A 14,072-nucleotide genomic window follows, 5' to 3' on the forward strand; every position below is an offset into this window, starting at 1 on the left:
CTGTCTCCGATTTGCTTACTTTGAGGATCTGACAGCTGTTTATCTGTAGGAATTGCTACATTCACCCTCTGAGGTCAGTACCCCTGTCATCTGTGTGAGCCCCTGGGGGTCTAAAAAATGGATGTAGCACCCTATATTTATATCCATCCCCTAGCAGTTGTCCTATCAACCGTTCCTATAAAATAGAAATCTGTTCATTAAATATTAGAATTATTAAAACATGCTGTATGATCATCTGAAGACAACCATGTGTAATTCCATGTTGTTAATACCTTAAGCTTGTGTATGTTGTCACTGCGGGCACTGTGCGGATGGAGAGCAGAAACATGTGAGGGCTCATCTTGAAGGCTTGCTTAAGGAAAGTCTCAAAGTCATTTGAAGGAGTATTTCGCTTGAGCACATGTAGGAACTAATCCTCCCTCACCCCCAGCTTCTGCTGCAGCAGAGCGGATGGCCTGCAGCTGTGGCAGCAGTGTCCCTTCAGGTACCAGGCTTCATCCTCCTGGTTTTGAACACTTGGATCAAATTCTTGCCAGCCAGCAAGGTTGGGACACTTCTGAAAACCAAATCGGACTTCTCCATGTGCTGAAATTGCAATCAGACCTTCAGTATCTATGAGGCTCTCCAGTACTTCTGGACTTCATGTTCTCCTTTAGTAAGTGAATCGAATGTGAAAGTATTTCCATTTGAAAGGATGGGGGGAGTTACTGTTGTCCCTTCAGCTTTGAGTGAGCTAATGAATGTGTTCATGATAATAATTGAGTATGTAGAGAAGGTTTGAACCATGTGTAAATAATCATTTGGATACCTTTATAGGTTTGGTTTTTGGTTTTGGTTTTTTTTTTTTTTTAAAAAAAAAAGGAAAACAAGCCCTGAAACAAAAATACATGCCTGTCACAACTCCAATCACTTTTATCTGTTTGCATGTCAAGGGAAGTCTTTAAATGCATATAGGCAGAATCTCTCTTTTAGGCAAGAATTTAAGCATTTAAAGATAAGCATGTGTTTGAAGGCAAATAAACTTGAGCCTGAGCCTATGCTACAAAGCCACCCACCGTATTTGGGCTTGATCTACTTTAAAATGCAATTTATTCTTCAATGCATTCAGTAAGTAGCTCATATTAACAGGCATGTCTTGTCAAGACACCTGTCTCTTCTAAAAGTCACCCATTCTGTGAGCATTTTTTCATTTCTTTAGTAACACTCATCATCTTTGTTTTCTTTAAAAATATAGTGTTATCTAAGGATCTGATTCTTCTCCTATTAAACCAGAAATTTCCTGTCAGCTTTCCTAAAGAAAGCAGATTCAAGATACAGTAAGCAAAACCTGTGTGCTTATTCCTTGTTAAAGAAATAGTCTGGAAATATTATACTTCTATAAAAAGACATAGAAAAATGGCATGCTCTTTCTAGGACTGTGATAAACTATCGAATTAATTTCTGTGTTCACCAGTAACAGCTTTGTGAAATTATATTGTAGCATTTACCTAGCTATTTTTTGTCTCAAAGTTACAAAATTAGGGTTTTTGCATGTGTTACTACAAAACAAGGCTTTTTTAAAAGAAAGGAGATAGAATGAGGGTGTTTAACTTTTTTTTTTTTTTTTTCCTTTAAAGAAGTTTTAAGCCTTAAAGGCAAAATCCTGTAACAGTTTCTGCCTGGAGAAATCTTGATGGCAGTATATATGCTTCTACTGTAGAGGCCCAAAATAGAGTTTGGAAATTATCCTTTGAGACCAAATTTTGATGCATAATGATCCGGTTACACTCCATCCTGAAACCTGAGGAGTCCTGGACATTGTTCCTGCCCCTTCTCACTTTTCAGCATAACTTCAAGCAAATTACATCTCCTGTCTCAATATCCTTCCTCCGTTTAGATGTTTTATAGTACTAAAACAAAAGCTCTATTTCAGTATATACCTGCTGGTTAAAGTGGTCAGGCTTAAATATGATACAAAAGCTCTTAATTTTAATCTTCAGCAATAAAGCATCAGTACAATCATTGTTCCTTTGCATTTGTTATTCAGTTAGGCTCTGTTGTGAATATTAAGGGTTGGTGTTAAAGCAGCTGGTTTGTCTGGATGCTAGTTGTAGTTACGGATGACAGCAACGTGAAGACACCCCAGAGATGCCCAGGGTGAAAAGCACTTTGTGCCAGCAGTGCCGTGGGTGTCAATGTTCCGTTGCATGGGGACCTACACCTGTTGCTGCGAGCGTTACTGTTGTACATGGCCTACAGTTTGGCTTTGATGAGGCAGTAGCCATTTAACTAAACCATCTGATTGATTTTTTTTTTTCCTTCCCCAAATGCTGTCACTGTTCGATGGCAATCCCCTCCAGATTAAGAAGTGCCCAGCGTGTTCCCTTTTAGAAGTCGTCATTCTGAGCAATAACAGATGCCGAAAAACCTCTCTGTGCATGTAATCTCTCTCTTTCCATTTTTTTGTTTGTTGTCAGAATTCTGTAAGCACTCGCAACATAGAGCATAAAGAATGGAAATGGCACATTTTGCTGCACAGAATAAGTCTGCCTGTTGCAGCTAGTGCTCCACACTAAACCCTTCTCATTTATGCTGAAACCATTTTAGTGTGAAATGAGACCTGACATGTTCCAGGCTTTGTTATTTGGTATACAGGGTCTTTTTCCTCCAATCTTGCCCCCTTTGAGGGTTGCTGAGTATTATGCGTCACTTTCTTATCTTTTAACTTATGACTTATAATACATACTTAACAGATACTACACGATTAACAATGTTAAATGTAGTTCCAGACAGTTCATTTAAACATCCATTTTGCAACTGTTTGTGAATTTTGTGCAATTTGCATGCCAAATACTTTGGACTTTTATAACACTTCTCTAAGAGCTTGGAGTCAAGCCTGCAAGTCTTTTCAGTCTTTGAAATTGTAGGCAATGTGTTAGTACGTATGAGTCTACAAAAGCAATTATATGCTATTGTTTTCCAAATAAATCAGAGTTACTCTTGGCTGCAATGAAAAGAAGTAGTGGCATTACTGGGTATAGTTTGGAGATGAAATTAGTTCTAAATTTGCCAGTTCTCAAGTACCGTCATATAAAGCCTAAACTCAGTGTGCTGCATTGACAGTATTCTCCATGAACACTTGGAAATTATCATGAGCCTTTCTTACTCCTTCTTTTGAAAATGAAAGTTAAATAAATGCAGTAAAAGAAGATAAACTGAATAATATAAAGGGCTGAAGGACTCAAAATCAAAACGAGGAACAGAATGTACGTTACATAAAGAAACAGCTTTTACTGAGGAAATGATAACCCTCTGTGACTATTTAGTAGAAATACTGTGAGAAGAAATTGTTTCTGTTGGAACTTGCTTATAGACTGCTACAGTAAATCTACTTAATTTTCATTTGAACTCCTCTGCTAAGAATAGAAATGCAATGATTGGGCAGTATGCAGTATCCTAATGATATTTTCTAGAATCTATCGCATACCACTGTAAGACTTTTTCTTTTTAAAATATATTTAAAGGCCAGCTTTGTTTGGGATGCTCATATTTTCTAAAGTATGTATTGAAAACATTAGTTGGCTGTATCACACAAATGTTGGGGGTTTTCCCAAGTACTGTTTTCTGGTAGCATTTAGTGATCTCTGGCTTTCCTGCTTGCGAACAACGAGAGAACTTTGGGGAGAGCAGTGTAGCTGCCTTTCTAAGGACGTGTTTTCAGACTGTTAAATGAACATCTCTGGTGTGGCTGTTCAGTAAGAGATAAATGGATTTTAATTTAAACATAAGACTATTGTTAGTGCTACTAGAAATGAGTGGTTCACAGCCTTGGGTGTGAGCCAGCACAGATGTGATCATCCGCTTCTGAGTCACCTGGGAAAGCTACTGCCTGGTTTTGTGCCTGTGGTCCACAACAGCGGTGTGAATCGTACAAGACGTGGCAGCGTTTTACTTGGGGACTGTGGAAAAGCATTGCGTATGTGGTTTTGTTGGGTAACAGTGAACAAGCTAGCTGAACTTCATGTAAACTGAATGTAAAGCTCATGGGTGACTTAATTTCTCTTGTGACTTGGTCTGCTTTGATGAAAGGCTGGTTTCCAGTCATCCAGTGTCCAATGATGCACTGTAATGCCAGATGGTACTCCGACCCCCCCAAACAAGTACTGCTGCTGACTGACAAGGTGGGGGCTCTACGCAGGCTGTCATGAGAGGTGAGGTAGAGGCAGAGTCACTGCTGGGGAGGCACTGCTCTTGGACATGCAGTGCATCTGTGCAGTTCAACACTAAAGCAGGGGGCAGGGCACGGATTTGGCCAAGTGCTAGTCTTTAGTGAGAAATGTGGAACAGCAGACTGACAGGAGAGACAGTTTTGGGGGAGCTGGCTAACGGACCTCCAACATTATCCAAGACAGACCAAGAAAACTGCATTTCCCTGAGCTGTTTTGGCATCCTCACACACAGAGATGCTGTTTGTGTGGAAGTGGTATCAATAATCGAGGCCTGCCATTTCATCTGATGATTTCAGGATTGGTGTATTGCTTGTAGCTATTTTCAAGTCAGTGCATTTCTGTAAAAGACACTGTTTTGTTGTTTTATTTTAACTGTAAGTATTGTAAGGGAAAAATGGGATTTCATAAAAGTATTAAATATAGAACTGAAAGTAATACAGTAAAATTAGTTTTAAGCCTTTGTTGGTAAAAAAAAGTGTCATGATATTGTGTTTATCTAGCCAAAACAAGAGGACAATTTTTATCTGCTCTGTAAAATTACAGGTGCTTTATCTGTGAAGAATTACTCTTAAGATGGAAAAAGGAGAAAAGCAGTATTGTAGACTGATTATCATATCAAGTGTGAACTGTGCACTGTCAGAACATCTTGTTCGTTTTGTATAAGCAGATAACTTTTTGGGAACACTTTCCAGGAGAGTGGGATTTTAACTTTCTCACACCCAGGCTGCATACTTTAGCAAATTCTACAATCTGGATGATAACTGAAAGAACAGTTCTATGTTAATATGGAATTATTTCCTATAATAATAACTTCTAAAAGATTTCCAGCAGCTTTGTGAAGTCAGTAAATTCAGAAGCTGGAAATAGGAGTCTTTTGGTAGGATTTCCAACTGCTTGTTACGTATTCTCTGTGGAAGACAGTCTTTCACGGGGCTGTGGTATTTATTAGACATCAGAGTTTTGCTTAATGCATAAAAATAAACATAATTGTCAACATAAAAATAAACATAATTGATAACTCTTTGGTACTTCTTATGTCTTTCTTGAAGGGCTACCTAGAGCCATTGCTTTTTGATTGTCTTTGGCATAAATAAAAGGGGCAGCTTTGTGTATAAGTCAATGTTTATTTACTGAGGACTCACTTAGAATAGAAAAGTAATGCCATTCTGGCCATCCCACAAATGTGTCATCTTAGGGTGAAAACCCGCTCCTGAGTATGAAGTTTTTCTAATATGTTAATGTGTGAGGAGCTTAGGCTTTTTAGTGCATGAATGAATTTGCAAGTGTCATAGGTTTTAGCCCTTGCTGTGCAGTGAAAGAAATTGATCTCGATTTGTGGGTCTGTGCTCTGTATTTTCACAGGATATCCATCCTTTGGCTTCATCTAAGACCATTTTCTAGGAATTCCTAAATCAATACCTTTTAATTTTGCAACCCTCAAAACCAGGATTTATTTCAGTGTTTGTAAAAGAATTTGAGACTATTATAGATTTGAGTTATTCTCGGACTTCTAATTTTCTTTGTGTTATTGTTAAATACTGTACAGTTGCTTGGAGAATTTATTTGTGTATAGAAAAGCTTGTAACAGACCAAAGCTGGCATCTTTAGGCCATCGTAATGATTCAGGATAGCTGAAATTCAGAGAATGACAAGTGCTAAATACATTTCAAAGTGTTATATGCACTGAATTAGTGAATGCATAGATTCTGTTGGCAGTGGATGACTGAATGTGGTCCCCTCCAAATCTGATATTCTGTTTTGCAGAGATGCAAGTGGCTCAAGGAATGCTTGTAAAATCTGTCTTTCATTAACAGCTGTGTACTATTCTTCATTGCTAATTCATCCTCAGCTCTTGCTTAATGCATACAGAATGCTATGGAGGTTGTTGGTGATAAAATAAAATTAAAAAAAAGCCTTGGGGAAAAAAGACCCATGCACCTTGGAGGATTTTTTCCAAAGGTTTTCATTCTGAGATGTATCTTCATTTTTTTACTTTCTCTACCATTAAATCTCGTACACAATTGAACAGGAATTGGTTAAGAGGAACAAATTCCTTCCCTTGAACATTTTGCTGAAAGTGTATTAGTATCAAAGTGGATTGTTAGAGCCTGAAGCTCAGATCTTAATCAGGAATTCTATAAAGTAATCAGTTCTGGATGGAATTTTTGTTCTGCTTGATGATACATATTTGTACTCAGCTTTCTTGCACTTGTGTCAGCACTTTCTGAGTGTATGGCGATCAGGGGATGTTGGGATTTCTTGATGGATCCCCCCACCCAAGATCAAATCAGATGAGAGTCTGAGCTGTTTGGAGAATTTAACTCTGTAATTACTGTTAAAGAGGTTGTCAGTGTGCTTGATAGTGATAAAGCACAGAAGACTTATTCCCAGCTTAGTGTGAATTTCCAGATAAAGGTTTAGAACAAACAGAAGTTCCTGAAAACCCTTGCCCTTTAGTAATTGAGCTAAAAAAGAAAAAAAATTACCCACAACTTAGGGAAGTTATCTTGCACTGCTAGCTGGAAAGGATTATTTTTCATTTTGGAGAATACCTACTTATGTATTGTATTTGACTTTTCCCGTGTTTCTGTCTGATACAGCCAGTGCTTATTGTTTTTTTCCTCTGTTTCAGCACCCAAAGACAATGAAGAACGTGTGTTCCGGGAACGTATGCGCCCCAGAAAGCGGCAGGGTGCTGTGCGACGCAGAGTGCATCAGGTTAATGGACACAAGTTTATGGCCACCTATCTTAGACAACCAACATATTGTTCACACTGCAGAGATTTTATATGGTATGACTTTGCTTTCTTTGCAACTTTGTATTGAAGATTTAACATACCCTCCTGTTTTGCTGAAGTATAAATGCCGTAGAGTAGTAGTTCTTTTCAATTTAATATTAAGCTGTCATCAGTTTTGCAGACGGTAATAGAATACTGTTAAACTTCCATCAAAAATGTTAGAATTTGTTGTATTTGTGGTTTTTTCTCCTCTGAGCCACAAAGTTCAATCTTTTCCTGTCTAGTACACGCTATAACTTCTAGGTGGACAGCCAGTCTCATGTTCTGTAGGTGCCTAAGTGTAGATTCAGGCTTAATATTAGACCTTTACATTTTGCCAAGATGACTGAATGCTTTAGGTACTTAAGTATCACCATCTGCCTAACAAGAAGGGCTTCTACAGGTATGTCAACCAAAAAAAGGAAGGTTAAAGAAAGTGTACCCCCCCGATGAACAAGAATGCCAACCTAGTATCAACAGATGAGGAGAAGGCTGAGGTACTCAACAACTTTTTTGCCTCAGTCTTCACTGGCAACCTCTCTCCTCACCCCTCCTGAGTCGATGGACCACATGCTGGGGACCAGGGGGGTAAAGCCCCTCCCACTGTAAGGGAAGATCAGGTTTGAGACCATCTGAGGAACCTGAATGTACATAAGTCTGTGAGACCTGATGAGATGCATCCCAGAGCCCTGAGGAAATTCGCTGACGTAGTTGCCAAGCCACTCTCCATGATATTTGAAAAGTCACAGCAGTCAGGTGAAGTCCCTGGTGACTGGAAGAAGGGAAATGTTGTGCCCATTTTTAAAAAGGGAAGAAAGGAGGACCCTGGGAACTACTGACCTGCCAGCCTCACCTCTGTGCCTGGGAAGATCATGGAACAGATCCTCCTAGAAGCTATGCTCTAGCACATGGAGGACAGGGAGGTGATTCGAGACAGCCAGCACGGATTCACCAAGGGCAAATCCTGCCTGACTAACCTAGTGGCTTTCTATGAAGGAGTGACTGTATAAGTGGACAAGGGAAAAGCAACGGATGTCATCTATCTGGACTTCTGTAAAGCGTTCGACACAGTCCCCCACAACATCCTTCTCTCTAAACTGGGGAGATATGGATTTGATGGGTAGATTGTTCGCTGGATAAGGAATTGCTTGGACGGTCACATCCAGAGGGTAGTGGTCAACAGCTCGATGTCCAAATGGAGACCGGTGACAAGTGGAGTCCCTCAGGGGTCCGTACTGGGACTAGTGCTGTTTAATATCTTCATCGATGACATAATGGGATTGACTGCACCCTCAGCAAGTTTGCAGATGACACCAAGCTGAGTGATGCAGTTGACATGCCAGAAGGATGAGATGTCATCCAAAGGGACCTGAACAGGCTGGAGAGGTGGGCCTGTGTGAACCTCATGAGGTTCAACAAAGCCAAATGCAAGGTCCTGCACCTGAGATGGGGCAATCCCTGATATCAATACAGGCTGGGGGATGAAGGCATTGAGAGCAGCCCTGCGGAGAAGGACTTGGGGGTACTGGTAGATGAAAACCTGGACATGAGCCAACGATGTGCGCTTGCAGCCCAGAAAGCCAACTGAATCCTGGGCTGCATCAAAAGAAGCGTGGCCAGCAGGTTGAGGGAGGTGATTCTGCCCCTCTACTCTGCTCTGGTGAGACCTCACCTGGAGCACTGCGTCCAGCTCTGGAGCCCTCAGCACAAGAAGGACATGGACCTGTTGGAGTGTGTCCAGAAGAGGGCCACAAAAATGATCCGAGGGCTGGAGCACCTCTCCTATGAGGACAGGCTGAGAGAGTTGAGGTTGTTCAGCCTGGAGAAGAGAAGGCTGCGGGGAGACCTGATTGCAGAATTTCAGTACTTAAAGGGGGCTTATAGGAAAGATGGGGACAATCTTTTTAGCAAGGCCTGTTGTGACAGGACCAGGAGTAATGGTTTTAAACTAAAGGAGGGTAGATTTAGACTGGATATAAGGAAGAAATTTTTTACAATGAGGGTGGTGAAGCACTGGAACAGGCTGTCCAGAGAGGTAGTGGAGGCCCCATCCCTGGAAACATTCAAGGTCAGGTTGGACGGGGCTCTGAGCAACCTGGTCTGGTTAAAGCTGTCCCTGTCACTGCAGGGGGGTTGGGCTAGATGATCTCTAAAGGTCCCTTCCAACCCAAAGCATTCTATGATTCTGTGATTCCTCCTAGGAAATGCCAAGCTCCTACACATCCTACTGAAGTTAATGAAATACCGGAATATTAGACTTCTAATGATCCAAGGTTTTGGGTGTTCAGTGTACAGGGTCTTTCTTATTACAATGTATGTCAAGAACTCCCTGTCGTGGTTTAGCCCCAGCCAGCAACTAAGCACCACGCAGCCGCTCGCTCACTCCCCCTACCCCAATGGGATGGGGGAGAGAATCGGAGGAGTAAGAGTGAGAAACACCCCTGGGTTGAGATAAGAACAGTTTAATAATTGAAATAAAGTAAAATAGTAATGCTAATAGTAACAGTATAATAATGATAATAATAATAATGATACACGAAGCAAGTGATGCACAATGCAATTGCTCACCACCCGCCGACCGATACCCAGACAGTTCCCGAGCAGCGATCGCTGCTCCCTGGCCACCCCCCCCCTCCAGTTTATATACTGAGCACGACGTCATATGGTAGGGAATAGCCCTTTGGTCAGTTTGGATCAACTATCCTGGCTGTGCCCCTTCCCAGTTTCTTGTGCACCTGGCAGAGCATGGGAAGCGGAAAAGTCCTTGACTAGCACGAGCAGTACTTAGCAACAACTAAAAACATCAGTGTGTTATCAACATTCTTCTCCTACTAAATCCAAAACACAGCACTATGCCTGCTGCTAGGAAGAAAATTAACTCTATCCCAGCTGAAACCAGGACACTCCCTTTTAGAAATGATTTACATTAGTTTTGAGTACTCACAATTTTCAGATAGGGAAAAATGGTGGAGACATTCAGTTTTCAGTTACTTTTCAGCAACTCTATTGATGTTTTCCAAAGTTACCTAGAGATACTGGTTTGCACCTTAATACACATAAGATCTGATGTGATCCGTAATTAATATTTCTTAAGAGTGTGTAATGAATCAGTCTTTCTTAATGTGAAACGATGTGAATTGTACATGAACTCAACTACATTCCTCTAAGAAGTGTCTGCAGGTTAGGCTTTAGGTTAGCTTAACATGATTTCAAGCAACAATGTTGGCAAATGCAATCTTCTGTCTATATAGAGGCCTGCTTTGATGACTATTTTACCAGCTTGTGGCTTCCTTCTCTATGTACCCTTTGGCTTTGCCTATTTTATTACAGTAAATGTGTCTTTACTTCTGAATCCCTTCATGGCCTATCTTTCTACCTGTTATCTCTTAGTAGCTCGAATGTCGTTCCTACTTTGAACTGACCTCAGTCTAGGCATGCAGTTATTAGATAATTGGTTGTAAAAAGCTATTCTTTTAGACTTGTGCATGTCCAGTAAACAGAGGAAAAAATGGTTTTAATTTTTAAAAATATATATTCTTCATTTTCTAAACCACTGTTTTATTTTCAGGGGTGTAATAGGAAAACAGGGATACCAATGTCAAGGTAAGAGAAAATCTACAGGGGGACAGTTTGAATATATGTATTACATTATAATATATAAATTATAAGATATTTTCATCAAGCATTTTATATGTACAGTGTTAAGAATTTACCACAAGATGATCAGAATAAGTTTCTCTCACCAAAGATACAGTCTTTCCAGTATGTCACAGTAAGATTTTTTTAAAACTGTTGGTCTTAAGCAGCATATATGAGGTAGTAAACATCCCTGAACAGCAGATCCTAGGTATCTCTTGATGCACATCCAAGTAGGGGGGCATATCTGTGGATGCTGGCTTCTTCATTTTTCACTCCTTGCATTTTAAAATTGTGAATTCTTTATTCTGCTTAAGATTCTTTGTTTAAAAATGCTAGGTAATTGCAAAGACGGTAATTAAAAAGACAAGGTAATTATAGAGGTCATCATTAGAGAAGGTTATTGCAAAGACTGCAGAAGTGCTTCAATTTCAGCTCCCATTTTTCAACTCAATTTCTTGTACTCTTAATTTTTTTTTTATGCAGTGACCTCTTGGGATGATGTTTTTCTACCTAATTCTCATCTGACAAGTAGAAATAATCAAGTTAGTGATGATTTTTCAGTTACAAAAGGTTTGGTGAAATTTCATTGTAAATAAATAAATTTATTTTAGTTTTACATGCTATAGTAAGAATTACTCTATTAACATACAGCAGAGGTTCCTTGACTTGTAATTTTTTTTTTTCTTACAACAATGACCAAAGCTAGAAGAAAATGAAATTAATTATTTCACTCTGAAGGGGTTTTTTTCTTCACTTAATGACCTTGAATCCCACAGTACGATAGACCTTGCAATTTTTAATCTTACCTGTCATATCTGCAAATGTTATTCATTGATTAAGTAATCAGTATGAATATTGACAAAGCATTTTTACCTCCTGAAACCTTTTACTGTTATCAAGTTACGATAATGTGTTACAGAAAGAATGTTCAACTGTTTTTTCTGTTCTTTGACTTCTACAATGAGTTATCTTTATGTCTCTTTTCCTCTGGAAGCTCTTCAGAAAGGAACTGTTTTTGCCATTGTGTCTTGTATAATGTGGAGATCATGGACTTTATCAGATAAAGAAATCAAATATTTAAAAATAGAGAAAAAATGTGGTTAATATTTCAGAAGGTAATTTGTGGTTTTACATACTGAGATTTTGACAGATATGCTTTAGCTCTTCTAAAATTCATTGGTCTCTTGAAAGTCCATTATCTTCTGCCTTTGTAAGCCAGGCTTACTTCATAGGACTCACCAAGTCACCAGTCACTTGCAGCCTTTCAAGTCCCAGCCTTTCTAGTCTTCTGAGATCAGTCTCTTGCTTTAAAATCAGTCTTCATGAAAATGCATTCCTTTATCTGTTTTTTGTTTATAGTTTGCACTTGTGTAGTCCACAAGAGGTGCCATGAACTTATAATAACGAAGTGTGCTGGCTTAAAAAAACAGGAAACTCACGATGAGGTAAATGCTTATAAAACAAATTTTCTAGATAAAACTCTGTCTTTCATCTGTTCAAAGTAGTGTCATCTCCTCTGTTTAATCAATAAATGTTATAGACTTTTTTTGTGGCCTTCTGGTCATCTTGTCATGTAGCATTTACTTTGGAATGACAGATTACCATAACAGTTTCATCTACATGGGCATTATTATACAGCAATTTATTTCTAAGTAGTAAACTTTTTATAACATCTGAATGCTTAAAGTCTCAGTGAGCTCTTTCCACTCCTTTTCCCTTGTAACAGTCTCCGTCTCTGAGTTAATACAAGTTTTGTCATTTTAATTCAAAAGAAGCAGGATGGGACCCTTTATCCCTTAACTGCATTTTGTGTGGCTGAGTCATTAGCAGCTGATAGGATAGGCAGTATGCTTGGGTATATTGCATCAATATAAAAGACTGCCCAGAATTTGCCTGCAAAGTCTCACCTCGACAAAGACTGCATCCAAACTGTCAAAACGTAGAACAAAAGCCATCTGTGTGTTGAAGAAGGCCCAAGGATATTGTATAAGATGGTAGTGATAACACAAGGTACTACATAGTTAACAGGTTTTCCAACGTAATTATTCCCTACCTCTAGCAATCTTTTGTATATTAATGGAATTAACACAATATGTGCTTCATGTTATCACGCATTTAAATAAATGAAGACATCACCTGAAAATGAAATTAGCTGCCTTCAGAACCATACTGTCAGGGAGGTGAAAATATCTGCCAACAGCACATTCAGCTCTGGATCAGAAGAGAAAACAAAGCAATCCTTTCACTTGGGTTAAAGGTCTCCCTCAGCTAAGATGGCCCTTTTAGGCTTGGTTAGGAAACCAGCGTTAATTTATTTGGACAGTCATATAGCAGGGAGCGATGTGAGTGCTGTCATGTTGAGCTCCCTTAGACTCCTCAGTTTTGGGGTGTCCTTTTATGGCTAGGTTGATACGGGACAGCTGGGGAAGGGAGTGGGTTTTTGGTTTTCTAAACAGTTGTAGCCCTCAGCTGTAACCAGTGAATGCTTTAGCTTATACAGAAGTCTATTGCTTGTTTGTGTTTTAACAGAAAAGCTAATGAATGCTCACTGTCCTGTTCTGTTCTGTGCAACAGCAAGGGCCTATACTATCTTTCACCATAGGATTAGGTGAGGTAGCCTGTGGGTGATCCCAGTTCCTTGGCCACACAGAAAAAGTACATTTCTTAGTTTTATTTAAGAACCCATATTTATATGCTTGAAAAAGCCTAGTTTTAAATTAGAAATCAGAGTTGTGTGCAACAATGGGTTTAAGCCACTCTTTCAACTTTGATATGAGTTTGACTGAGACGCTGACTGATCTCATTCTTCCTGTGCAATTCGCTACCATTTTTCATACTGGAAGCATTCTTTAATGTCTGGTTAAACCAATGTTTTACATCTGGAACTTAATCACTTGCATAGGATTGTGATAAAGGACTGTATTTGGCTAGTACTCATAGGACTGTGTTTTTGCATAGTACTTACAGGAAGATACAAAATCTTGCATAGATTTATATTCCCAGGCTCCAGACTGATGGAAACTTGTATGCTTTGCTGATATAATGCTCTCATTGTTTAGAAGGGATACTACATCACTGGAGAGAAGCCAGTAGTAATAGGAAAGGGAAGGGAAAACTTTGAAATAAATCTCCTGCTATGCAGTGGCCGCTATAAAAACTTATCAATAACATCCTTTAATTAGTAAATAATCGTACCTTTGGAATCCCTGAACACAACAAATTATTATTGTCGTTTTCATAATCTAAAGAAGAGTGGGATAAGAAAAGGTAAAGGGGCTGGGATGCACTTCTCTTTCTTCAAACCGTATTAGTTCGGCCTCCTGCTTCTAAAACAATTGGGAGTGACTTCCTTGTCCCCCACATTAAGAGATCTTTCCTGATAGCTATGTATTTGTTGTTCCCAGAAGTACTAGGAAGTAGACTTTAGTCTTTATCTCTTGGACAACAG

At 39.4% G+C, this 14,072-nt stretch overlaps 1 protein-coding gene across 1 annotated transcript in view; it reads left to right on the top strand.

Annotated features, from left to right (window-relative positions):
- PRKCE (protein kinase C epsilon) overlaps window positions 1-14,072 on the top strand; it is a 301,550-nt gene that overhangs the window by 180,382 nt on the left and 107,096 nt on the right. The window contains exons 3-5 of the mRNA XM_075708611.1: window positions 6,841-7,000; window positions 10,554-10,588; window positions 11,984-12,069. Of these exons, the coding sequence (XP_075564726.1) occupies window positions 6,841-7,000; window positions 10,554-10,588; window positions 11,984-12,069 (281 nt within the window). The remainder of the gene's footprint in view (window positions 1-6,840; window positions 7,001-10,553; window positions 10,589-11,983; window positions 12,070-14,072) is intronic.

Source organism: Pelecanus crispus, chromosome 3 (genome assembly GCF_030463565.1).
Source record: "Pelecanus crispus isolate bPelCri1 chromosome 3, bPelCri1.pri, whole genome shotgun sequence".
NCBI lineage: Eukaryota > Metazoa > Chordata > Aves > Pelecaniformes > Pelecanidae > Pelecanus > Pelecanus crispus.